The sequence below is a fragment of the Daktulosphaira vitifoliae genome, unplaced genomic scaffold, assembly GCF_025091365.1.
Source record: "Daktulosphaira vitifoliae isolate Bord-2020 unplaced genomic scaffold, ASM2509136v1 Scaffold_2, whole genome shotgun sequence".
Lineage (NCBI taxonomy): Eukaryota > Metazoa > Arthropoda > Insecta > Hemiptera > Phylloxeridae > Daktulosphaira > Daktulosphaira vitifoliae.
Genome location: NW_026099573.1, coordinates 23,954,234 through 23,981,933, shown reverse-complemented (window position 1 = coordinate 23,981,933; position 27,700 = coordinate 23,954,234). Strand labels below are relative to the sequence as shown.

At 25.5% G+C, this 27,700-nt stretch overlaps 3 protein-coding genes across 9 annotated transcripts in view; 2 read left to right on the top strand and 1 right to left on the bottom strand.

Moving 5' to 3' along the window:
- Nucleotides 1–8,230, top strand: part of LOC126900108 (battenin) — a 12,290-nt gene extending 4,060 nt beyond the window's left edge. The window contains exons 2-10 of one of the 5 annotated variants that reach the window (XM_050675583.1): nucleotides 2,728–2,962; nucleotides 6,092–6,228; nucleotides 6,320–6,478; nucleotides 6,579–6,725; nucleotides 6,992–7,184; nucleotides 7,258–7,407; nucleotides 7,581–7,721; nucleotides 7,812–7,963; nucleotides 8,049–8,227. In XM_050675583.1, coding sequence (XP_050531540.1) covers nucleotides 2,804–2,962; nucleotides 6,092–6,228; nucleotides 6,320–6,478; nucleotides 6,579–6,725; nucleotides 6,992–7,184; nucleotides 7,258–7,407; nucleotides 7,581–7,721; nucleotides 7,812–7,934 — 1,209 coding nt within the window. In that variant the 5' untranslated portion in view covers nucleotides 2,728–2,803 and the 3' untranslated portion in view covers nucleotides 7,935–7,963; nucleotides 8,049–8,227. Of the gene's footprint in view, nucleotides 1–1,181; nucleotides 1,592–2,727; nucleotides 2,963–6,091; nucleotides 6,229–6,319; nucleotides 6,479–6,578; nucleotides 6,726–6,991; nucleotides 7,185–7,257; nucleotides 7,408–7,580; nucleotides 7,722–7,811 lie in introns of those variants that run through there. The other 4 variants (XM_050675582.1, XM_050675581.1, XM_050675580.1 and 1 more) reach the window with 4 other exon arrangements.
- Nucleotides 8,231–11,071: 2,841 nt separating this feature from the next.
- On the bottom strand, nucleotides 11,072–17,623 carry LOC126900107 (Bardet-Biedl syndrome 1 protein homolog). 2 transcript variants are annotated; one of them, XM_050675576.1, is made up of 11 exons: nucleotides 17,167–17,611; nucleotides 16,954–17,053; nucleotides 15,340–15,617; nucleotides 15,082–15,219; nucleotides 14,599–14,817; nucleotides 14,245–14,497; nucleotides 13,592–13,747; nucleotides 13,395–13,510; nucleotides 12,729–12,860; nucleotides 12,200–12,347; nucleotides 11,072–11,211 (listed from the first exon to the last, which is right to left on the bottom strand). In XM_050675576.1, exons 1-11 carry the CDS (start codon nucleotides 17,329–17,331, stop codon nucleotides 11,156–11,158), a joined length of 1,761 nt encoding a protein of 586 aa, XP_050531533.1. In that variant the 5' UTR covers nucleotides 17,332–17,611; the 3' UTR covers nucleotides 11,072–11,155. The 2 variants fall into 2 exon arrangements, with proteins under 2 accessions (XP_050531533.1, XP_050531535.1); XM_050675578.1 differs by lacking the exon at nucleotides 12,729–12,860 and having other exon boundaries at nucleotides 17,167–17,623.
- A 518-nt stretch (nucleotides 17,624–18,141) lies between these two features.
- On the top strand, nucleotides 18,142–27,539 carry LOC126900106 (uncharacterized). 2 transcript variants are annotated; one of them, XM_050675574.1, is made up of 17 exons: nucleotides 18,142–18,358; nucleotides 18,449–18,543; nucleotides 21,022–21,108; nucleotides 21,495–21,578; nucleotides 22,223–22,342; nucleotides 22,402–22,597; nucleotides 22,691–22,830; nucleotides 23,041–23,150; nucleotides 23,255–23,352; nucleotides 23,419–23,499; nucleotides 23,555–23,634; nucleotides 23,943–24,053; nucleotides 24,108–24,275; nucleotides 24,339–24,395; nucleotides 25,483–25,629; nucleotides 25,685–25,921; nucleotides 27,148–27,539. In XM_050675574.1, the coding sequence occupies exons 2-17, from the start codon at nucleotides 18,457–18,459 to the stop codon at nucleotides 27,169–27,171; spliced, it is 1,827 nt and encodes a 608-aa protein (XP_050531531.1). In that variant the 5' UTR covers nucleotides 18,142–18,358; nucleotides 18,449–18,456; the 3' UTR covers nucleotides 27,172–27,539. The 2 variants fall into 2 exon arrangements, with proteins under 2 accessions (XP_050531531.1, XP_050531532.1); XM_050675575.1 differs by lacking the exon at nucleotides 27,148–27,539 and adding an exon at nucleotides 26,015–26,788.
- Nucleotides 27,540–27,700: the final 161 nt, after the last annotated feature.

The window sequence follows — 27,700 nt, the reverse complement described above, 5'->3', positions numbered from 1 at the left end:
CGCAAATGGCTACCATATTGAAAAATATACTATTTTTGTATGATAATTATGGGTTTTGTATTTTATTTTAATAGAAGTTGATGTTGCTTTTGCAATTATCCATCAATTTTTTAAAATTAAACACTATCTACAGATTTGCATCGAAGCGTTTCTTATGATAGTGATTTTAATCACTGTCAGATTAAATCTATACTGGACCCTACTATGCAATGTCTCTACTATGCCGCGACCCCACTGTGCTACCGTTTTTTTTTGTACTATCAAAGATTTTCCAATAAAAAGAAACAATTAAGATTAAAGATTTTAAAAAATTGCCTAGAACTAGAATATTATTCAATTAAGTTTATATTACTCTATATATTTATTTTTGTTTATTAAATTATTTTTTATCGACATATTGATTTGTTTTAAAAAGACTTACTAAAAATCTATTAATGAGAACTAATTGAAAAGCCCAATACGACAACCAGAAATGTCTTACGAAACAAAATGTTCAGAAAGAAAGCCCTATTTGTTTTACTACTTGCATATTTGTACATAAACAAGATTATTCTTTTTAGTATAACTTCAGTTACAGTGAGATCTTTAATTACATATATTTAGAATATTATTTGTAAAAAGCAGGTCAAACAAAATATATTTAAATATTTCTAAGTGCCTAGATATTTTAAAATAGAATATTTTGTATTGGAAAAATATTTGATTCAGTTTTTTGCTTTATTGCGTATTTGATAAGATATTGGTTTTACTCTGCCATGTTTTTTTTTTATTAGACATAAATTTATCATCTCCTACTAGACCGATTTTGTTCAACAAGACGCCAGTCAATGATTACAAATTGTATTTAGTTGGTGTTATCAGCGCCATAATTTTGAAATATTCCCCTCAGTCACAGTAATAATAATAAACTAGAAAAAAAATTGCCTCATGTCAACATCTCTGAATTTAGACTGTACTTACCTTTTTATTTTATAAATAATGTAATTTTTTTTTAAATACATTGATGGACAAAAATTAATGCTTATTACTTGCAAAAAAAATTTACTTTTTTTTTAGATATTGCTCTTGAATTCTATTGTCAATTTCGGTTAAAATTAAGAAAAAGCTACGTACGGTGTAGGTAAAAGACATTATATTTTGTTTTTTAAATTTTTTTATGTTGTCTCTTCTAATATTTTTTATTTATTGGTAAGAGGGGAAAACAGTACTTGTATTGTTAACGTTTAATTTTAACTAGCCTTGATAATGCAATACAACCTAATACTGATTAATTTGCTGCGTAAAGGAACACTTAATACTAAGCTATAAGTATGGAATTTTATTTAAGTATTTGATTTGTTGTAGCTGAGCTTTGATGACTTGATTCTGTATATTACTTGAGTATTCTAAAAGTTGAGATTTAGTACGATAGAAATAGTTAGTGGTGCGTTTATTTAAAATGTGTTAAATATATATACATATATATATATTATTTTCTTAAAAAACAATAAATAGAAGTAATTATGAATGAAACTATTAATATTTTCATAGAATGCTTGTATTAAAAAAATGATCGTAACTGACACAACATATATCATCTATAACCATAAAAGTATTGTAGTTTTATTATATAATTTAAAATCATTTTATTATGATTATAAATATATTGATTTGAAAATTATTTCATTGAAAATATTAGATATTTCATTCAATATTTTATATCATTTAAAGTAATAATTTAAAAATCATAGTGATATTTGTAATTTTTATTAGTTGTTACGATTGTTAATGTATTTATTGAAAATATTAACAAATTATAAATACTATATATATTTCTTACATTTTATTTTTTATCGAGTTACTTCGTTAACATACCCTATATTAAAATAAAAAAGCAATAATATTTTAATAATAAAAAGTCTAATTTTTAACATAAATATATAATTCTGTACCTTGGGTCTAGAATTACCAATTTTCAAAAATGTAATAAAAAAATTGCTATTTTCAAATAACTACTATGGAATTCTTAAGTACGTTAGCAACATAATTTAAGTTTCTTTTAGTAGAATGTAAGATTTATTTACGAGGTAACTCAAATGATATTTCCATCCTTGTTAGTTTTTCTACGATAATTATTTGAAAATAGAATTTTTTTTATAATTATTGTAGATTAGTCTTTCTAAAACCAAACTACAGAGTTTATTATTAAATAATTTATTAAAATAAATACATGCGTGTAGAAATATACTTATAGCGTTAAATAGTTTTTTTAGGATAGACTTTTATAAAAAAATTATTTTATTCTTTTACATAAAAATTATATTAACATTATGCAAAATATTATGTTGTGGGAAGTGATCGACTACTCCTTTTTTGTCTTGTAAATGCCATTGTCATTTTACCTATTGCATTACCAAATGAAAACTATGTTTAAGTTTATTTAAATTGGAAGTATTATCATTTAGGTGTCATTGAAAATATAAAAAAATTAAATATTACTATTAATACAACTGTCTATTTATTGCATATAGGTCAAGTTAAACGTGTATTGAATTTTACAAAAAAAATTTTAACCTGTTGTTCGCTTCATGTGTTTTTTAAATATGTAACAAGTCTAAGGAGGCAATATAATAATGCCAAACGATTTTCTGTGAAAATATTTTACTATAAATTATTTCAATTATTTCATTGTCAAATACAATTATTCGCTTAAAATATAATTGTTTAATAATGTTGTGTGTATGTCAGTTTTAGGTCAGGAATTTCGAGATAATTGTTAGCATCAAAACTACATTTTAATTAAAATTTTATTTATTCTACAATAATGGACACGCTTACTGATCAAGAGAAAAATCTAACGAAACGGAGAATGGTAACATTGGTCTCGTTTTTCTTGCTCGGACTTTGCAACAATTTTGGGTATGTGGTTATGTTGAGTAGTGCTCATGATATACTCGATACGCTATCACATTCCGGTAACGAAGTAAGTTATTTTTTATGTGTTTATGAATTTGTATATATTTCGCATACCGAGTGTTCAAAAAGTAAGAAAACAGATCACTTGTTACAAACAATAGAGCTCGTTTCTTTACTTAATACTCTATATATAAGTATACAACGCATATGTTTACTTAGATGATAGCTTTAATCAATATTTTTAGCTAAAAAAACCTGTTTAACAAATATTTTAAATGATTTATATTTCCAAACATTCATAAAAAGCAAGTCGTGTAATTCAGAGTGATTNATATGTTTACTTAGATGATAGCTTTAATCAATATTTTTAGCTAAAAAAAACCTGTTTAACAAATATTTTAAATGATTTATATTTCCAAACATTCATAAAAAGCAAGTCGTGTAATTCAGAGTGATTTAAAGTGATTATTTTTTCATTAATTTCATAGTTTTGTTAAATAAATATTAAATACTCTGTTAACAAATTCAATGTCAACTAATGTACGAGTGTATAGATTTCGATGAAAGATAAAATTATTCTGATCAATTAACTTCTCATTGAAAAATTAGGAGGTATAAAATTAATGTTCAATGATAAAGTATAGATAATGTTACTATAGTTACTTCATGATAAATTGTCCAATATTGTCTTTCTTTTGTTAGATCAGGCAAATGATGAACGATTTGAATTGTTACTATTCGGTTAAAAAAACCAAATAATAAGTGTATGGGTGTAAACACCTATACAATTAAGAATGTAAAATATTAATAAATACTAGTTAAGTAAATGAAATAATGTCGTGGTGTGCTGCTTGTTGAATATTAAGTTTCAATCAAATAACATTGTAGTGCATAGTCAAAATACACTATTATGTTATTTGAAATATTAAAAATTCATACTTTAAATCATTCCCGTCATCAAAAATAATTAAGTTAAGATTTTTTAAATTAAGCTCAAGAATTTAATTTTTTTTTGTTATTAAATTAAAGGAAAGTTAATGACATGGATTTATTAGCTTTGATACGAAGCTTAGAAGGTATTAAATTGACAATGATGTATTCTTTATTTTTTTGTGTATCCGTCACTACATTTTCTCGCTGAAATATTTTTTTTTATCCATATGTTAAAAGATCAAAAATCTTAACTAGTTTAGGACATTATTCTCAAAAATTTAAAAAAATGTTCTCATTTCCTGTAAATGGGGGGAATCACAAAAAAATTACGGCTTTTAAAATCGATAAAATTCGACATTTTTAAAACTTTTTTATTTAAAACTGCCATAAGGCTTTTAAAAACGGGTCAATCAAAATAAATTGTTTATTATAAATACAAACTACAAGAATCGAAGACTATCAAATGAATAGCATACGCTGATGACATAGTATTACTGTCCGAATCTGTGAGCAATCTTAAGGGTATGGCAGAAGCTCTCATAGATAAAAGTAAACAAATGGGGTTAACTATAAATGAAGAAAAAACAAATTACATGACACTGTCACGTAAGAATAATAGACATAATAATTTGTTAGTAAGAGAGATGGAATTCGAGTTGATCGAAAATTTTAAATATCTAGGGGTGGAATTGAGCGTGTCGGGCAATAACCATAATGAAATACAAAACAGAATAAACTCAGCTAATAAGTGCTTCTTCGGATTAAAGACAATATTAAAATCTAAACTAGTTTCAATCAGATCTTAACTAACTCTATACAAAGTAATGATACGCCCGATAGCGTAATATGCGTGTGAAATCTGGGTCACAATAAAAACAGACGAGTAAAACCTAGCAAGGTTTGAGAGAAAGATGTTACGACAAATTTTTGGAACAAGAAGAAATAAAAACACGGGAGAATATGAGCGAAGAAAGAATGAAGAGATAATAAGTATGTTAGAGGATTCAGACACAATAGCTACTATGAAAAGTAAAAGGATATGCCGGGCAGGGTATGTATGGCGAGGTCAAAAACAGACAATCGGCCAAGTCACCTGCTGGAAACCGAAGAGCAAAAGACCACTCGGCCGCCCAAGACAAAGATGGATAGATAGGATCCATAAAGACTTGGATATACTGGGATCCTGAATGGCGAAGAGCTAGCCACGGATAGAGACAGATGGAGGGAAGTGGTGGTTGCGGCGAAGGACTTGAATAGTCTATATTAAGCAAAAAAAAAAATTATAGATACCTAAGATACTTTTGAAAATCTGACCCCTTTCCTGTACTTAGGAGGGTTTAAAAATAGCGATTTTGAATAGAAAGTCAACTTTATCAACTTTACTTTTGAAAATGTTCTGTAATACTGTGTCATTTAAACATAAGTTATTTTTAACCTTTAAGTTAAAAAAAAATGTTGTAACGACATTATTTTTGTGTTAAAATTGTTAATATATTCTATATTTTCAACTTTAAATAGCTATAACTTTTTGAAAAATGCTTGAATTATTACAATTTTTTTAATACTTATATACTTAATATATTTTATACACTCCTTTGGTCCAACATACTTTTTTTAAAATTTATTTTAAAAAGTCTATTTCTCTTTACAAAGGGATGTTTAAAACTTGAATCATACGTATAATTATTAGAACTTTTTAAGTTTCGAAAATGTGTTAGAAGTACTCCGAGCATAAATATGTTAAATTAAAGTATAAATTACATAGTATAAGTTAAAAAAAATGTTATTTCGCATAAAAAATCACCGTTTTTTGTGTTTTTATCATTTTTTAAAATAATTTGTGCTGATATGTTAACGACTAGTCATTTTCTTAATTAGATTATTTCCTATTTTATGAGCCAGATAAATATGTATGTTGCAATTTCAAATAATTATGTTTAAACCCTTTTAAGTTATAAGGGATGATTCTAAAAAGGAATTAATAGATAAGATAAATTAAGAATTATATGAAAGAAATCAAAAATTATTTTTCCAATATTGTATTTATTTTGCGAGTAATCGAGTGGTTTATGATAAACCGATCACTTCGTATATACTATATTGGTATTACACTAATGTTACAATAAAAATTATTTAATAATTGTTTAATAATAAAAAATATACACATCATTTTTCTTCCTTGAAAAAAATCGGTTAATTCGATTATTTTTTTCTTATCTATAATTGATCAAATATTAACTAATTTAATATTCATGTTTTAAAGACAAGCAATTCTACAAAGTATTTTGATGGATATGTTCGTGAATGTAATCGTCTTTCAACTGGGGTAATTCTCTTGGCTGATATCATACCTGGTCTTTTGATTAAGACTATATCCCCATTTTTAGCTTTATATATTAAGTGAGTATTATTCAATAGTCCTGCTTTCTTTAAAATTCTTTTTTACTTTGTGGAATAATATATATTATATAAAAATCATTGTTTTGAACAGTCGAAGAATGGTCTTTTGTATTACATTAACGTTTGCCAGTTTTTTTATCGTAGCTAACGCTAAATCCGAATTAATGGCCACAATTGGCGTAGCATTAACATCCATGTCCTCAGGTTTAGGCGAGCCTACTCTATTAGCTTACATGAGCTACTTTGATCGGTAATTTTTTTTAAGTATATACAGTTAGCTAAGCTAAAATTAAAAATGTGTTGAGATATAATTTTTGCTGTCAAGTTTGTTATTTTTGTACATTTTTTAGAAGTACAATAACTGCTTGGTCATCGGGAACTGGAGGAGCAGGAATATTGGGTTCATTGACTTATGTCACATTAACCAGCTTCTTTGGTTTATCTCCTACCATAACCATGTACTTAATGTTAATTGTTCCCATTGTGATGGCAGTAACGTAAGCATAATTCATTTTAAAATCGACTAAGAGACTTTCTTGAACTGTTTTTTTAGGATGGGGCATACTTATTTGAAAAAAATTATAATTTTGATTAAGACAAAAAGTTAACAGTATTTTTTAAAGTACTAAAATTAACAAAAATTTGACTTGTCTCTTAAATATGAAGCCTCTCTAATGTGACTAGAAAATTATTGTTTCTTCCAAAAAAACAGTTATAATTAAGTCGTTTTTTTTCGAAAATTGTAATATATTTTGTGTCATAGCTTTTGGGTAGTGTTGGAACACCCTAACACTGACGAAGTTAAAATTATTAATAATGATTCAAGAGAATCGCTTACTAACTCTAGCATAACAAACAAGTTGGCTGAAAAATTATCATACATACCATCATTGGCTAATTTCATGATTCCGTTATGTCTTGTATATTTCTTTGAATATCTTATCAATCAAGGATTAGTTAGTATAGTTTTTTTTCTCGATAGATTCAACGAATTATTTTTACATTTTTTAATATATTTTCTTGTTATAGTTTGAATTGATATACTTCAAAAACATTTCATTTTCACACAATGAACAATACAGATGGTATCAAGTACTTTATCAAGTCGGAGTTTTTATATCTCGATCAACTGTAAGTTTTTTTCCGATTGAAAAACTTTGGATATTGGCGTTGTTACAAGTAAAATATCTTATAAATATGAAATCCATTTTTGCAATGCTAAGAATTTATTTTATTATGATTGTAAAATAAAACTTATTAAATACTTGAACATTATTACAATTATTTCATTTTCATTTAAGTTATCAATTAATTATTTCATTTTCATTTAAGTTATCAATTATTTTTTTCAGGCAATCAATTTTATATTCTTTTTATTTCAATCGTTGTATTCATTTACGCCAAGCATTTACATAATTTTTGCACTCATTGCTTATGAAGGTTTACTAGGAGGTTCAGGATACGTTAATACATATCATAATATTGCAAAAAAGGTATTATGTAGTTTAAAAACTATCATCTCAGTGTTCTTATTATTTAATGTTGAATTTATAAATGCTTTAATTATAAACAATTAATTGTAGGTTCCCAAAGAAAAGCAAGAATTTGCAATGTCGATAACATCTTTATCTGATTGTCTAGGAATCACTCTAGCTGGATTTGCAGCTATGCCAATACACAATACAATATGTCAAATTCCTAATTAAAATTAATTATTTACGAATTAAGATAACTGGTAATATATTTTATTATGTTATGTATATTTTTAATTTTTGTAACAATTTTAAATGTTACTTAATTTATTTTTTATTTTAAACTAGTTTTTTTTTAACACTTGTATGGTTTAGTAAAGTATGACTACTAAAAGGAGCAATGTTCCCACAACTCATTGTCTTAATCGATTTTTTACCATAAAATAAGATATTATATTTATTGTAAATACAATAATAAAACGATTTTTTCACAAAATTTATAGAGTTTAAATTTATATTAAAATATAATATCATAAATATGTTTTTAGTAAGAAGGTACATAGTAATTATATATTATCTCAAAATAATTTATCTACCTTATATTGTACTCTTTTGTCCTTAATTTTTATTTATCTATTTGCTTAATGTCTCTTTTATATAATAAATTAAATAATAATTCAGTATTTTAGTAGCGAAAACATGCAATTAAGGTTTTGTTAAATAAGTGTTTACGTGAATTTCCTCCTCCTTAAATCATTTAAAAATTGTTATTTTTATTTAAAAATAATGTATATCCTTAATTGATTCAGAATTAATCTAATCAGATTTACTCTTTTGTAATTAAAATTATAAGTAAGCTTATTATTCAAAACTTAAATAATTTTTAATTATAAACCGGTATAAAAATATCATATTATTATTATTATTGTTATCTCAGCTAACCGAGGTATATTAAGTCTTGTAACATAGATGTTTATGGATAATTATAAAAAATTAAATCTATACATTTTATTATGAATTGAGCTATTATGATCGAACCAAACTTTCAATTTTAAAATTGAATTTGAACAATCCCAATATTTAATCAAATTCGAAGAGAACATCAATTTTAATAATTTTTAGATAAAACATTTTTTATATTGCTTCTCAACAAATTCAAATCAAATAGATATTTGATTATTCTAGTTCGATTTTCAAGGAAAAAGTTCGGTTCGATTTGAAAGTCGAACAGTTCGAACATCTCTCTTCTTCTTCTTCTTCCTCGCCTTAATCCCAACTACTTGGGGTCAGCCAACCTTATCTTAAACTTCTACTTAACACGATCTCCCACTTCATTTACGCTCACATCACCCGTCCTCATATTGCATTCAATAACGTCCCTCATATATATTTTGGTTTTGTTCTACCTCTTCTTCCTTTATCATTTATTTCTATAACTGTTCTTGCAGCTTCCGATTCCTCACTCCTCATAACGTGACCAAACCATCTAAGTCTATTTTCTCTCATCTTATCCACGATTGACGCTACACCTATACTCCTTTTTATATGCTCATTTCTTATCCTATCTTCTCTAGTCACTCTACTCATTCATCTAAGCATTCTCATCCCTGCTACACTCATTTTCTGCTCTACTTTCTTATTAACCGCCCAACACTCTAAAACTATGCATCATAGCTGGTCTCACTACAGTCTTGTAGAATTTACCTTTCAGCCTCATTGGAATTCTTTTATCGCATAAGACACCAGACGCTACTCTTCACTTCAACCACTTGCATTTAATCCTGTATCTTACATCCTCGTCAATACCACCGCTCTTTTGCAAAACTGATCCTAAATACTTAAAACTTTCCACCTCTCCAATGCTCTCATGCTCTTCTGCCATTTTTTTAATTGCTTTTTCTTACTGTCTATAATTTTTTAAACATCCTCATCCCACCAACAGGTTTCTTTTTTACCTGACATTCTATTCCTACTTTCACCAACAATCTCCTTTGCAGTATTCTTTACACAACTAGCAAATCTATTTCACATATAATTTATGTCTTCCTCGATATTCCACGTCGTTTTTTTTTTTTACCGTTTTTACAAACTCTTTTTCATTTTCCCCTTTCAACTTCTATCATCGGATCTTCGATTTTTCTCTCGTGTTTCTTCTATTTTTGTGTATTCTCTTTACGGTACACTACAACTCCATTACCATCAGTCTATGTTGTGTAGTTACACTCTCGCCTGGTATAACTTTACAATCTTTTACTCGCTTTACGCTCTTTCTATTCCACATAAAATAATCAATCTGTGATCTATTCCTCCCACTATTATAAGTTATATAATGTTCTTCACTCTTTCTAAAATAAGTATTAACCACAGCAAGATCATACGATACTGTGAAATCCAAGATTTTTTCTTCAGTCTCATTCTTCCTAATAAAATCATACTCCCCATGTACTTTTTCATATCCTCTCCTCTCATTACCTACATTTCCATTCATATCTCCACCTATCATCGTATCCTCATTACCAGGTATTCCTTGCATCACCTCAACCATCTCTCACCAAAACACTTCCTTATCTATTTTATCACATCCTACTTATGGTGCATAGGCACTTATTACATTCAGCAATTTTTCCTAGAATATCAATTTTACGACTATAATTCTGTCACTTTTCCTAGCTACTTTTACTACTTTACTTTTTATCTCCTCATCCATTATTATCCCTACACCATTCTTTGTATTAGACTTACTCGAGTATATTATTTTATAACCCTCACCTATTTCCCTCCATTTCTCTCCTTTCCACTTTCCTGCACACAACAAATATTAACTTTTCTCTTCTTCAATACTTCTACCCGTTAATGTTCCAACATTCCAAGTGCCTATTCTTACTTTGTATATATCTTTTTCCCTTATACACGAGTCCAGCTTAGAATTAAGTGGTGATGTCCCTACACCGTTGACACTACAAGCGTTGGGTAGACCTGTACATATGACTGGTGAAACAGCTACCGCACAAGTTGTCCGACTCGTATCAAACACTTTATTCCTAAGGCGTTCTCCGTTTTTAACTACTATATTCTCTCTCACTTGTTATCCCCGCGTACATCTGAGATGGGATAATTCACCTAAGTTTTTTTCAAGATACCTCATAGTATTTGACAAAAATTTTACGCCGACTGTCGACCTGACGCAACCTCATTAGTCGCCTCTTAAAACTGGTAGAGGGGCCGTGGAAGTATTTCTATCCCCTATCTACAGGAAAAGGTTTGAACATCTCTAATATATATAAATGTGTGAATAAAAAAAAAAATAATAATAATATTTTTTTAAATAAAATTACATATAATAAATTATAAAATATAATATTATTTTCCTTATTTATTTTAAAATTTAGTATACTTGTGAAAACTAGGTTCCACTTTTAAATTAAAGTCTAACTGCTATGTTGATTATTAAATGGTTAAAAGCTATTCTCATTACATACCGTGTTTTCAATGGTATTATTTTGTAGATCATCTGAAACCAATGTTATAGAAAATTAATAAATCCTTTATTTTAATCTTAAATTAGTTAAATTAAAAAAATTATGGCAATAATGTTTTCATTATGATGGAGTATCCCTTACAATCAGTGGCCGCTAGTAGGTGCTGGTAGTGGGAATGAGACTATAAATATAATACCACTAGTATAAAAATTTATTATATTAAATATAATAAAATAAAACAGAATTCACGTGTTATTATTTTAAAGATCGCATTAGAAAATAGATATTAAAATAATAATAAGCGATTATATTATTATAGCTACCGATAACGACGAGCGTACACGGAGTTAATTTGAAAAATAAATCAACCACTATAGTAATATACTAATACTAGACTTTGCCTAGATAGAGATCCTTTGGCGCATAAGCTTCTTTGGGCCATAATCGTAAGTAGGTTATTGATTCCGGTTGGAGTACTCGGCTATGCCGGGCATGATAAGTGTTTTGCAGGAAAAATATTATATCAGAATCAGTGTAAAGAACATATATTAAAAATTTAATTATTAAAATCAGGAAAATTCAAAAAGAGATCATAGTAAAATGTATTGGGTATAAGGTTGACGTTTGTTAATAAGATATTTCCTTTGGACATATTCCAATTAATTAATTAATAATTTTCTTTTAATTAATATTAGTAGGGGTGCGATCGTCCCGTCGTCCAAACCATGAGCTGCCACTGCTTACAATTAAAAGCAATATATTTTTTAATGTGAATTGTAGTTCTTTGAGAAGTTAGTAAACCAAATTAATAATTAATTAAAAAATTTTTTTTAAGTTTAACAGAGATTTTGATTTAATTTTTTGAAATAATACAATTGTCAATATTTATTCTACATTTAATTTTTGATTTTTAATTTTAAGTTAAAAAATATAGAATAATATTATTAATAAAAATGAATATAAATCTAGAGATAAAATTACTACCTCCTATGAATATAATGTGATAAAATATAAGCTTACAAATTGGTAGGTTTAACTTTGCTCTGTATAAAATGTTTGTTTCTTGATTAACTACAATATTGATCACTCTTTCTTCAATGCTACCGTGCATTAAACATGTAACAAAGGTTTCGCAGGATACTTCCTTGTCCGGAATAATAATTGGTAACTATATGACAAGGGTAATTTTTTTTTAATAAGAAATCTTACTTAAAATCAAATTAAAGGACATTATTTGAACAGTTAATAAATTCAAAAAGATTAGAAAAATAGTAAAAATAACGATAAAAGTTTATCAAAAAGCTAGTTTTTAAAATTAGCTTTTTGGAGAGAGTGTTCAAAATAATACTTTGTCTGATTTATTTTTAGATTCTATGCAAAGCTGAGAAGGTATTTTAAATTGTTGTTAATAATAACTAAGAAATTATTTTTATTTTATATTTTTCGTTAATTAAAATGTATAATTTACATCAAAATAAAGATTCAAACTCATTTGTTAATTTTAATTGTTGAATACAGTTAACTACCAATATCGAATAAAATAACTAACCTTACAACAAGCAGTCTCTATTGTATAAAACTGAGGGTTAAACAAAAATGCAACAAAGACACCACTTAAATATTTATCTCCAAGATTTTTTAAAATAAACTTTATCTTGAAACGAGGTCCTAATCCTAAAAGCTAATAAAATTTAAATAATAAATTTAATTATTATTCTACTCGTTAATATGTCAAATATTTAATTATTTCATTTAAATTTCATCAATAACTATAAAATTTATACTTGCATAAGTTTTATAATTTTCATTAGTTGTGTAGAGTTTCTCATGATAATTTACCAATAAAATTACAAGAACTACTACAAAATAAGTCCCGTTTGTTTTCATGCACATGAGAATTTTTTTTCTCTCTATATTGTCTATTTCTTTAGAAATAGTTAACCTTGTTAAGATGTTGCGATTCCCACTGTCGAAAATGATTGACAATATTTGAATTTTTTTATCATGATAGCCTCTTTTTTGATTATTAAAGTTTTTTTAAATAGCAATTCAGATTAAAAAATGTTTGATGCAAAAAAAAAAAAGGTAATGTGTTCCTGAAATTATTTTCTGGTTTTATCATTTCGTGTGAATGATGTTTTGAAAAGTGATTATTTTTCAATAAATTACAATCTATCCTATAAATATGTTTATATTATCAGTTAATGTATCTTACTTGAGCTGATGTATGTAATAATTTATTTGTGATTTTTTGTTTGATCGAGTTCATTCGTTCATTTAAAATAGTAATTTGAAACCTTTGCCACGCTTGCTGAGTTCTGACATGTATTTCTGTTGAAAAATTGCATTATCATTCAAATCAAAACTATTTGAAATATTAATAAATAAACGAAAAAATTAGTGAATTCTAACCGTGGAAACATTCTCTTTCACGAAGTGTTTGCTCTATAAAAATATTGCTCCTCTTTGGTATATCCAAATTTCTCGAAGGTTCCGTTATATTGGTCGACCGAAAACATAAATCGAATGTAGCCGTTCGCTTCAATAATTTCACATCTAATTTACCTTCTATAAATGATTTTTTTTTTAATGTTTCATTATTTTAAATATTCTATCATTACTAGCGGAAGTGAATTAATATCTATGAAATTAACATTTTCACGTGAATTTTCCAATCAGTTGCGTAGCCAATATTTTTGTTTGGAGATGTGAGAACCTTTTTTTCGTTTTTAACTTAAAACATGCTCTTACTAGTGCCGGGTTATATACTATATATAGTGAAAATTTTCCAATAAGAGCTCAAGAAGCTGTAGTCTCTTATTAACTACGCCTCTGTATTACATGTTTAAAAAAATAATAATGCTTTAAAAAATTCCAAATTGATTGTTTTTATTTTTTTAAATTTTATTGTTAGCGAAAACTAATATAATGTGGTCAAGTGAAATGATTTAGATGTTACTTGAAAATGTGTTGCAATTTTTTTTTAATTGATTATTTTAAGCCAAACTAACTTCTGAAACTTTGAAAATGTTCATAGTTGATTTTATTTTATCGTGGATACTTACTAGAAGAAATCATTAATAGGGCATTTTCTTCTTGGCCTAATTTTCCAAAATTCATGCAGTATATTGGATCAGGCATCGTTATTTTATGCACTACTATTGTTCCAGAGTATAATAGTATCGACCCCTTTGTATGACCACTCGTATTAATTACTCTACACGCTACAACTGTCAATTCTAAAGATAAACTCTGCACGTACATGTTCACCATTGCAGTTGGATCTCCTGGAAGTTTAATGTTCCACAACGAAATGCACTATAAATGAGATTTATATTCAGTCGTGAAATAAATTCATAATATTTTTACAACTTAAGGGTTGAATATCTAAATATATTGGTTGTTATTTATTTATTCACTTTTAACGAATAGCATTGAAGTACACCGTCTAAAGTACAGCAAATAAATTTGTCTATCCGTAATATTATAGCTACTATTGCGTGAGTCATTTCTACTTTATACCCACTAGTCGAAGATTTTGAAAAAATGTACACTCGGCCTGTTCTAGTAGCCACTAGTATTTTGTAGTCAACGTCGTATATTCCGTTAGCAGCTAAATATACTGCATCGCCCTGAAACTAATAGATTCATTTTGATTCTACGTATTGTTATATTTTAATCATAAATAAAAAGAATTTAACTTTAAATAAAAAATGTAATGTGTAGTTAACGTTTTTTTTCGTTTTCATGTCGTTTTTGATGTAACAACAAGATTATTTAATTAAGTTAACCAATTATGGGAGGACAAGGTAAAATCAAAAATAGTTTAACACTTCAATAAAGTTTTTTGATTTCAAGATTCATATAATTTTTAGATTTAAACTCTGTATTATGGTTCTTACTTCGTATTTATCTGGCAACATTTTAAAAGACTCTGTATCTAATATGCTAATCGTATCTGTAGTGGCTATTACAATACAGCTTACTCCAAATACCTCATTCATTCTTCTTTTCAATTCAGTAATACAAGAAATATTATGCTTAACATATAACATAAAAGTACATAAATAATTTACAATATTTATTTGAACTTAATATATATATGTAGTGCCTATAGGTATAAACACCCATAAACGTTTGATTAAATATTTTGCTCGAACCTGTTTAACGAGCTTTTGTTTTTTGTGATTATTAAAAAAATTCTCTATTTGATTCTCATGACAGCATAACAATTGTTGCGATGTCGTAGACAATTTGGCAAACCCAATTGATGTGGCAAGTGCTTGCAAATTACTCAGAAGTTCTGATGATTTTTCAGCATCCCGCCATATTTTACTCTCGTCTTCATTGTTTACAAGCGCTGGTTGAATTGAATACTTATAATAAGGTTTACAGTTACGGTAAAAATATATTTCATTTTTGATCGCTACTGCTATGCCTATAATTTGAAATATAAATGGTAATCTAATATATGTATTAATATAACTGTTGAACTCAAAATGTCATAAAACAATTATTTCGGCAGCGAGTTGCATTTAATGCAACCGGAGAACTACCTTATAGAATGGCCTCACAGCTTAGATTAAGAGCTATTAATTGCGATTATAGGATTTTTGTAGTAAATCACCTATTTTTTTGGTTTGTCGTTAATTTTTTGTGTAAGAACAAAGCAAAACAATTTTTAATGAGATCTTTATTTTTGCCTGAAGCCCTCAAGAACAAAGTTGTGGTAATTTTTGAAAAGTCACGTATGTAACCCGGTCAAGCTCCACGAAGCTTATTATCCCCCACCCCCTTCTTTACCTACGACAGTCATAGTAGTCGTGTCCAGCACTATCAGCACCTATGTCAATACGTACGTGTACGTGTTTGGAGCTGTGTCGTATCGTCGAGTCTGACGACTCGCGATTTGGCATAGTTTTTGTTGGTTTTATGTCGGCCTGTACATACCAAACGTATATTTTATTGAATAATCACTTCAGATTTGGGGGTGGTATTCTAATCGTTCACACGTCAATGATGTTTCTCTATTTTTCGGTCAGTGCATACTGACACCTCAGAAATAATCGTGATACGCGATTGTTAACGTCGGACGAGAAGGCTTTGATGTGAAGCATTCAAAGGATTGCAATATCACGCGGCGGTGTCAGATGGCTGGGTGATGTTATTCATTTCTTTATGTTACTGTTCTTACTATATGTAATTGTTTGATTTGTATATGCGTAATAGAATCATGTCCTTAGTTAAAATCTAATAAATTGTCTTTAGTCTATTATTTGAGTGTCAAGTAAAACACCCGACCCGTAATTTACATCAAGTTAATTAATTTATCGTTTAAATAAAGAATTGAAAGGTCCCTTGGGAATCTAAAAATCATTACTTTATGTTTATAGTAATTTTTGAACTATACTGAACACAGGTTAAGACGAGGAAGAGGAAGAAGATATTATACACAGATGTAAATTAAAAATATTTATAAGGGGATAAATTTATTTTTCTTTCCTGAAAATTTTTTTTACCATTATAGGTACCCATATAATTTGATTACATTTTTTAGTAGGATCGGCAAGTTATATATATATATATATATATAGATTTCAAGCTTTTTTGATTTATGCCTATGATGGCGAATTTTAAGTTAATTCATTAATTAAAAAGTTTACAAACCTTTTGAAGCATTTTAAGAATATAGAAACAAAATACGGTTACTTATTCATTAAACGGTGACGATAAATAAAATTGTTAGTTTGAAAATAGTTATTCATAAAACTTACATGGCACATGATGCTCTTTGTTATCTATATAAACAGCTAAAATAGCTGAAGGTTTGTCATAGAAAAAGACGACATGCGTTTGATTAATTCCTTTGAATACCTAAAAATTATTTTTCTGTTATATAAATTATAAGAAGTAGAGAAAATATTTAATCATTTGTCATTTGTGATAATCAGGACACGTGATTTGATTAATTGTAAGAATAAGAGTACTTTTAGTTGAGGATTTGTCGTGCCAGATCCAAAGTCAATAACAACAAATTTATTATCCTTATCACCGTGAACGTCCACAAGAGTTGTGAAACAATTGTATGTTTGTAAGAATACTGGAGGGTTGATGTCAACATCAATCCACGTGGAGTTTCGATTTAAAGACATATTGATTTAAGATTTATTTCAACAGGAAAAATTAATTTCATTTACATGCTAAAAACTCTATTAAAATTAACTCATTCACTAATAAATATGGCTGAGTAGTGCTTAACGATAAATTCTAGCAAATATCAACATTTCAGTTAACGCTTTGCGGTATGTTGTGATGATTGTTGCTGAGTAACGTGTATTCAGGGTAAAAAATAATAAAGCACGTGCTAGAAGTGGAGTAACTTATGCATATTTAAATGGAGTTAACAAGAAATTTACTTAATAATTTCACAATTATTGATGAACAATTATGTATTTTGAGATAAACTATTATAATTTTTACAAAAAATGTTAAATCGTTTTCCGCTTCTATTGAAATTAAAATAATACATAATTTGATAAAATATATTAAGATATTTTTATTCATTTGAACTGTTTATTAAACAAATTCAGAGAAAACCGATTTTTTTACGAGAAGATAAGTTTAATTTGCCATATTTGAAAAATTGTTGAGATTTTATAGTGATTTTCTTTTGTGTTTATTTTATTTTACGATTACTTACTGTGCCTAACGGGAAATATGGACCAGGTGTGTAATACTGGTAACTAGATGAAAATACACAAAGATATTTAGAAACTTTTGGAAGAGAACTAAACTTCCCATCTTTGTTAGTGTTACAGATTTAAAATGTTTCATTATACATCTCAAGTGTTACTAGTGCTTAAAGAAAAGCAGTTGTTCTTATTTAACGATATATGTGTAAACATATATTATTTTTATAACGTCAAATATGCCGATAAATAATGATAAGCGCTTAATGATAGTGGATATTTGGTTCATTGTACATAATTTGAATGATGTGTTAGTATTAGGCAAATGACTAACGTTATAAATAATCGCTTTTGTTATTATTCTATAAACAAATATACAATATTTATTTTTAGTTTTCGTTCAGATTTAGTTAATTTATTTTTGTCTACTTTTACTTTATTTACTGAACAATCAGTTTTTAAGTTAATATAGTGGAGTATAAATCATAATGTAAGTATATTTATAATACATAATAGCTTGTTTATTATAGATTTATGTTGCTATTTAGTAATTCAATTTCACTCTTTCTGTATTTTGTAGACAATAAAATGTCTGATACTGATTCAATAAAAACTGATAGATCACACGTAGAACTGCAACAGAAGTATGATAAATTAGCCATGGAATTTGCAAAAGTAAATTTAACACTTAATCAGATGCTTTTTTAATAGATTAATTCATTGTTATTGAATCGTTAAATACCATAAATTATATTGTGTACCTCATAGAAATACTATGTATTACAAAATTAATCACTATTATCACTTAACTATTTTACTATACACTAACTATGATTATAAACTATTTTTATAAATATTGATTACTAGAAATTTAATAAACAAACACTAAAATTTTCTAAATAATTCTTCTTAAAAATTTAGAATGTATTATTTAGTACTAATATTATTATCATCATCCTCTCAATCTAATAATTGATCTTACCAAGAATCATCTTTGACTCCTTAACATGTGAAAGAAAGCCAACCACATTCTGTAGTATGTTAAGTTTGGGAAGTAGAAAGATGTAAAAATGATTTTATTTTATCCTCTTATTCTAATATCTATTACATCATTTCTATTATGAATTTAATATGGTTTTATGCTCTTAAATAACTCTTTTGTTCCTCTCTTTCTTTTATCCCTCCATATATTTATAAATACCATATAAGACTTCTTTTATATGACTGCACTTTTCAATCACTTTTAATGTCCATTTCCATATCCTTCAATTTTTTAGGGTTTCCACTTGACAACATTAGAGATATCTACTAAAAATATCTTTTTCTTATATGTTTATTCCAACTTTTTTAATGAATGTTTAGTTTATACTGACGGTTCAGTATTTACTGATTCAGTTGGTTACTCTTTTTCTGTTTTCAATTTCAGTATTAATTTGTTCTTTTTGATTCTCTTTTACAGCCATAATTTTCTCGGATTCTTAATCATGTCTTTTAGCTATATATTTTAAGTCTTTTCAACCAAATCCTCTCCTATTATTTTTAAAATCAGATCTTTCATCTCTGTTATTGATTCACTCAAAAAATATTTTGTTTTTCTTTGGATTTCTGCTTATGTAAGTATTTTGAGAAATGAAATAGCAGACTTCCTTGACACTTCCTCATCTAATTTATTACTACCATTAATTAATTCTATTCCTTTTAATTATTTCTATGTTCTTTCTATAAACTTCCTTTAATTGCTTGATAATGTAAATGGTCTGCATTACCTTCAAACTTTGCCAAAAGTGGTACAGAATATGTCTCTGGTTCTACAATTTATATCTTAATAGAAATTTTATAATTAAATATTGTCATCTTAGAATTAATCACAATTTATTACCAACCCATGCTTATTTTTGATCTTATAATTCTTCTCATTTTTGTTCTTTTCATAATGATAAATATTTAGGTAGCTTCATATATTATCTTTTTAATTCTCCTGTATTCTATAAAAATATAATAGTGTTAGTTAATTCATTAGCTATTCATATTATTTATACTCTGATATATCATTTGCCAGTCTTAATCTATTATAGTTATTTATTCTATTCTTTTCTTTCTCCAGAATGGAAATATTATTATTTTAATGAGTCTATTTTAGTATTTATAATAGTTGAAATGTAATATATGTAAAAATAAAAAATAAATATATTAAAATTTGATAATAATGTTAAGTTAAAAATTCTTGTTGACTATTAATTTTATAATTGTAATAAATTAATATTTTTTTTATGATAAAGAAATATTAAAGAATTTTTGTCTATCTATTTTTACATACAATTTAATCTACTCCTTTCAAATTCTGATTTTTCATATCAATTAATTATAAAGAGTGAGCCACAAAGATATGATAAATTTGGTAACTGTTGATCCAATAATCATTTCGCTATAATTTTTTAAACATTTTTTGTATTTTTAGACTACATTTAAAGCATATTTTTTATTATTTCTTTCTTATTAAAATAAAATTTAAAATAACACTTTTTTTTTAAATTTAAAAATAGCCATTTTTAGCCCTTATATTAAGAAAAATTTTGATGATTCGATAACAACTTAAGGATAAGTAATTATTGAGTTACAAATATTTTAATAAATAGAGTAGGTATGTAACACAAGCGGAATGCACATACAATGGTACAATCGTTTCCTACCTTCATTAATTATTTACTCAACAAACAACAGCTATTAAATTTGTCAAATCTTCGTGACTATATTCTATATATTTAAAAAAATCAGTTTTGAAAAGTTTAATCAAATAACAAATCATAGGTGTACAATAATTAGAAGTATCTTTTTTAAATTTATCCATTCTCATTAATATCATTAATATCACTATTTTTGTAAATAATTTAAATGACTTTTTATATCAAAATGATTTGAATTTATCCTCTTTTATTGTAATCTAGTTTAACAAATTTTAAATTTTAATTTATTTTAATTTTATNAGGTGTACAATAATTAGAAGTATCTTTTTTAAATTTATCCATTCTCATTAATATCACTATTTTTGTAAATAATTTAAATGACTTATATCAAAATGATTTGAATTTATCCTCTTTTATTGTAATCTAGTTTAACAAATTTTAAATTTTAATTTATTTTAATTTTATTTAGACTAGAATGCAGTTAAATGTTTTAAAAAAAGCATATACCTCTAAAATATCCAGATGTGATCAAAGAAGTATGGATTCACTTGATCAAGTAACATTGGATTTCAATTATTTATTATCCAACCACGTAAAAAAAAAATTGTGTCTGAAGGTCAAACCATGATTACTATATGTTTTTGGAGTCGCTGATCCGTATAAGAGGTCTAACTAACTTCAGCATGTCAAGGTTTTAACTATTAAAGAAACTAATGAAATTTATTCATTTAATCTACGTGTTTAGTTGGGTAGGGTTTTTATAGGCTATATCAAACACTGACATGCTAGGACTTTTTGAACTTCATATTCAGTTATTTCAAAACACTTATAGTAAACATGGACTGACCTACAAAAGTTTTGTATTTTTGTGTAGCTGTATTATTTAAAGGTTTGACCAATAATTATTTTGAAAAATTATCGATGGCCTCTTATATTTTTCAGCTGGAAGGTAGCAAGTATGATACAATATCAACCAACAGTTTAGATTTTCAAGATGATTATAAAAAATTCAACAATAGTCCAAAAGTAATTATGAGATCTTGTATAATAGAGTGATTTTAGTATTTTTTAATTTCAAGCATATAGTATGATAGTACTAGTTTTTATAAATTGTGTTAAGTTTTGGTCTATGCATAATTTTCCTGATCTGAAGCCCACTTGTTCTTTAATGAGTTTTTTATCAACAGTAGAGCCTAATCTATTTAGGATTAATATTTCAAATAATATGTAGACTAGCATAAGAGAGTTGAGGCGGTAACTTTTATTACTGCATCTTTTAAATTTATTTTAAATTAAAGCTTATGTTAAATACTATAAGTTTAAAAAATAAATTTGTCCTGATAACCTATCTTTTATATGCAAATGGCTGCCGAAGTTGAACAAATTTATTAAATATTTAATAAATTTAAATTTATTTATTAAATATTTATTCATATATTACATTTATATATCATAAAACTTATAATAAGGATATAAATAAGGAAATTAGAGTTCATTTTGCTTTTGTTGATTGAATGATGTATCTATCATAATTGTATTTGTTTAAGTTAAAATAGGAAAGTTAGTACTATTGCCAACAAATGAAAAAAATGAGTATTCACTTAGTAATTATTTTTTTGTTTTTGGGTTCTATTCATGTTAAATATTGTAATAATTATAATGCTTTTTAGTTCAAAGGAGAAGAAGCCAAACAAAAAGATCTACTTATTTTAAAACAAGATATTGAAAATATAAATAGTCATATACAAAGGGTACTTGAAATAACTAAGTCAGAATTACTTGATTATAATGTGAGATTTAATTCTTCTGTAATTTTAAGAACTTATTAATAAATTACATATGTTTATAGATGATTATGTCAGAAATCACAAATTGTAAAAATATACATAGCAAAAACCCAAGCAAAAATAATAGTATTTTTGATTACGAATTTTTGTTATTAAAAAATTCTGTAAATGTTTGTTTGTATAATTTGTTGTATCATTGTCTAGAATCTAGAACTAAAGTAAATGCTAATGATGCAAAACTTAATTATCCTTACCATTGTTAGTTTGTTTTTTTAATAATTTATTTTCTATAATAAATATAATTATATTATTATATAAAAATTAATAATAAATAATGTAATTAATTTTTAGATTGCCTTGAAAAAGATTATAAGCTTGATGATAATAGATGGCAAGAAGTATTTGTTTCTTTAGTACTGCACTTCTTTCGTTCTTTTATGGAAGATCTTCATAAACTCATAGAATATATTCTAAAAGATATTGATATTGAAGTGATTAATGATTTTTAGTATTTTATTTTATTAAGTTTTAATCCTAACTAATTATCTGCTTGTTTTGTTTATTAAAAGAAGGAAGAAAACTTTATTAATTCAAGTTAAAAAAAAAAATTTATAAGATCAATAATAATAATCTAATAGAAGTGTTATATTTTTAAAGATAAGAATATTAAATGATGTATGTTAACAATTTTAAATTTCCAGGCTACAAAAACTTTATCACAAACCATTAAATCATTTTCTCTCTTACCTATTACTGATTATTTAATTTTGGATAAAATCACAGTCTATTGTACCAATCTGAACAATATAAAGTATGAAATTAAAAGTTGATATATTTAAATATTAATATGACTTGCTTATTGTTAATTTAATTGCTTAGTTTAGTTATTAATTATAACTTACATATTTATTTTAGATTAAATGAAAAATATATTCTTTTGAAAAATATCTTTACATTCATTTCGGTTCAATATTCAGATTTTGTTAAGTTTGTCAAAGATTTAATTAAGTCAGGTATAAAAAAAATTGTATAAAGATATACTAACAAAATTATAACTTGAAATATGAATTTATATTTAGATAACTCTAATGAGATTCTTAGTTGCTGTCCACTAAGACAATGTGTGATATCATTAATGGTGCTAAAGTTTCCAGTCAGAGGTAAATTGTTTCTTTTTATTTATTGTTAAGAATACTGAGAAAATTTTTTTTTTAGAACTAGTTTTGGATGTTGAAAACTGGGACTCGAAAATTATTGACCAAATGTTAAATGATGTTTTCAACATTAGTCATATAGTAAATATAATTTTCCTACCATGTAAATTCACTTTTGATCTTTTAATGATAAATTAACTAATAATATATATTTTTTTTCAATTCAGACTAAGTTTTATTTAGAATATTTACAAATATATGATACAGTATATACAGAGTAGCCCAGCACTCACTTACAACTTAAATAACTTTTGATCCAGTTCAAATTGTTTGCTAATATTTTTTTTTCTACATTTTTTAACTAAATCTGTATATATATAAATAGATATAGTTTTATTTTTATTTAATCTAAAATTATAATATCTATAATTATAATTTATTTCTTATAGTTACTTCATGCAATAAACATTATGGAATTTGAATACTTCTACAAAAAATGCCAAATTGATGTCCATTGGCATATAAAAAATTCTTTAGTGTGTGTCAATGAATCAACAAAGGTAATTAAAACCTTTAAAAAGATTATTTTTAATATACATCAATTAATATTTTAGGCTAAAAAGGATTTAAATTCTCCTTTTATTGCCAATGAATGTTTTGAAAAAGCTTTACGTATTTATAATGACAAGTTAAATGAAGAAGTGGCATTGTCAAAGCGGTTTGAACAAGAAAAAATTCATTGGGAGGCTGAATATAATTTACAAAGCAGAAAAAACAAATTTGTTAGTTTTTAATTGTACTAAATATTATTTTTATTTAATTAAACGTAAACATTTTGTTTGTAGGTAGAAAATAACATTCAACAAATTGGATCTACTGGTTTATTTACCATTGCAAATCAAGTAAATTTACTAGTTAATGTTAAAATTATTTGTAAAGTCATATACTTCTTTATTATATTTTTCATTAGATAATTTGTAATTATAAAATGCAGCATTTTAAAATTAAATTCACTAAATTTATCAAATAAAGCTAAACAAATATCAAAAATTATCAGTATGAGAGGTTGTAAAAATTAAGTATTAAAGGAGAGGACTTTTGTTATTAAATTTTTATTCCAAAATTGTGTAGATAGAATGGCGGCCAAAAATTTTCTTATGATGAAAATACTCATACCCATAATTAATCCCTAATTTTTTTTTTATGTAATTGTTTAAATACTTAAATTAAAGAAAAAAAAATGTAATATATTTTATAGTAAATATATTTTACATAATTTTAAAATATTCTACTTCAGGTATGCCTTCTGGAGAAATTGTTGACATTGATTTAATTATTGACAATTAGATGAGATCTTAATAAAATAAATTTTGATTGTCAGACTTTTTTTAAATATAAATTCACTCTGAAACCTAAGCCCTTCCATAATGGTTAAAAAGATATTTACATAAAAAATAATAATAATAACATTTAAAAGTACAATTAATTAAGTTTGGCCAATGTTTAATTTGCCTGAGCTTTAAACAAGTTAAAGATTTATGTTTCATCATTGTTTTTAAATTTTGATAACTTAACAATACTATGCCATTAGTTAAAAAGAATATTCGAATTATGATTAAAAAATAATAAAAATTACTAATACTTTTTGATTTTTTGGGGTACTTTACACTTATTTCTTTTTATAGTTTTGATTACTAGAAATATAAAAAAAAACTTTTTTTTTTTTAAGTTTTTGTGCTGTCTTCTCATCTTATCTAAATTTATAGCGTTAAGTCACTTTTTCAACTAATATCTTACTCTTTTACTTAATACTTATACGTAATGTTATTTATTTAAAAATCATTTTAAATTAATCTTATTTCTTACTTTTTAATTTTAACATTAAATAGTCATTAATGTGCATTTAGTTATTTATAAAAAAAATACAGAGTCAATATAATTTTTATAATATGTTTATTTACCTAATCTAATGTTTAATATTTCACTTAGTTGGGGAAACTTGAATCAAGTATTCAATTATCTGATGAAGTCATAGCCAGAGAAAATGAAATCAAAAATTTTTTTGAAAAAAAAATAAACCAACTTGTTCATAAAAATAAAGAATTAATGAGTCAAAATAATTTGCAAAAAATAGAAGTATTTATTTTAAAAATATTTAATGATTTTTATGTTGCTTATATATCTTGTTTAGATTTCAGCATTGAGTACCAAGCTGAATCACAGTATACACATAAGAAACAATTTAGAAGTGAAATTACAAGATGCATTAGAACATGTTCAAGAACTTAAAGAGGAGTTTCAATTAACTTCTACTAGTTATGAAACCCAACTGAGAGCATTAACTGAACATTTAGCCAGTTTAAATGAAACTGTTATGTTAGAGCGTAAACATATTGATGATCTCAATAGTCAACTAAAAATGAAAGGAGTAAGTTATCTAGTTAGTTAAATTTAAAATCTAATTTAAATAAAAGAAACTATAAAATATTTGATCAATAAAATTTTGGTGATAATTATGAAGGTTTGAAAAAGTTAAACAGTATATATGCATCAGAGCTCTGTGTAGGCATTCATTTTGAAGTCTGTCCAGTCTATTGATCTGTTAACAAAATTTTGGTCCATTCTGGACCCAGCCCATCAGAATTTTCACCATATATAACAATAAAAATAGAAAATACGAATAAACTGCAGATGTCATAATAATCAATAACAAAATATTTACAAGGTTTTATTGCTAAAAATATCATTTTATCATAAAAAAATTTGTTATATTATATTTAATTTATTAAAATACCCAAAAAATATTGAATATGAATTACATAAGTACATTGTTAAATTGCTTTTAATTTTTTTTGTATCTAACTATGATAGCTCAGTTACATTAAATTTGTATTTTTATAATTTTTGAGTCTATTGCAATTTAGCATGTTTATACACATAGGAATTTGGCGTTATCTAGTTAATCATTCACTAGACACTTGTTAGTTTACAACCCAGGCCATCTAAATTTTTATACCCACTGGCCTAACCTAGACAATTTTTTTTAAAATCTGGTCCGATCCTGATCAATAATATAGATTTTATACCTGTCTAGTCCTGAACCAGTTATGGGTTTGAGCTGAGTCAGCCTGGATCATACAGAGCCCTGATATGCGTATAACTAACAAAATGAACATTTTATAATCTAATTTTACTTAACATATTTTAATGTTTTTAATAATTTATTTCTATACATTTTAAATTAAAGCTAGATATCTTGATCAAATTTAACTTATTTAATTTCATATTTTTTGTATTTATTTGTTTTTAGAAGTTAAATTTTGTTAAATAGAAACAAAAGTTTTATAAAATAAGTTTTTAAATATATAATAGATTTAATATTTGTGATATTAAATTTTTGAGTTTACTTCAAAATATAAATCATTCAATTTAAAAAGTTTCAGTCTTTTTCTGCTAGGTTGATTATTTCACATTAAAATATTGTTAAATTTATAAATTGACATTAATTATAATGTACAATTTTAAGTACTGTACAACTATTGATTCTATAATTGAAAAAAAGTATATATGTTTTAGAGTGTGTGGTATTACTATATATAAATTTTAAGTTATTTCATGTGCATATTGATTTAATTATTATTATTTTTTATTTAGGAAAAGAAAAAGTCATCTAAGTAGTTTTATTATTTATTTTGCGAGTATTATTATTCCATATACATTATAAATGTGTAAAATGTATACAATTAATTTTCATTATTAAAACCTTTGACTATATAATTTAACCATATTTCTATTATTTTAAATATATTTGTTTTTTACAGCTAAATAAAACTATAGATAAAAGTATTAATCACATAAATTTTAATATACTGGTTTTTATTTTAGATTATATGTTTATAGTTAATGTAGGTTATCTAAATTATATAAATCAATTATTATTTACCTATATTTATGAACATATCTCATTAATACCTAAATACCTTTATTTTTAAATTAATTTAATAATATTGTACAAAAATAATTTTAAATTTATTAATTATTTATACCACCAATCAGTGTTAACTTAATGTGATATTTAAAAAAAAATGTATTCCACTTGAACGATTATCTTAGTTATTTTTTATTTAATTTAATATTTGTACTGTATTTATATTAGGTTAGTGAAATTATTTTAAAATTTATTATTTATACTTTTAAATTTAATATC

Coding starts and splice junctions, on each gene's coding strand:
- LOC126900107 (XM_050675576.1), bottom strand. CDS start 17,331: ATGTCTTTAAATCGAAACTCCACGTGGATTGATGTTGACATCAACCCT. Junction 15,618..16,953: donor CAAAGAGCATCATGTGCCAT/GTAAGTTTTATG, acceptor TTCAAATTATAG/GCATAGCAGTAGCGATCAAA. Junction 14,498..14,598: donor TTCAATGCTATTCGTTAAAA/GTGAATAAATAA, acceptor TCTCATTTATAG/TGCATTTCGTTGTGGAACAT.
- LOC126900106 (XM_050675574.1), top strand. CDS start 18,457: ATGTCTGATACTGATTCAATAAAAACTGATAGATCACACGTAGAACTG. Junction 22,598..22,690: donor ACTTAATTATCCTTACCATT/GTTAGTTTGTTT, acceptor ATTAATTTTTAG/ATTGCCTTGAAAAAGATTAT. Junction 25,922..27,147: donor GTCAACTAAAAATGAAAGGA/GTAAGTTATCTA, acceptor TTTTTTATTTAG/GAAAAGAAAAAGTCATCTAA.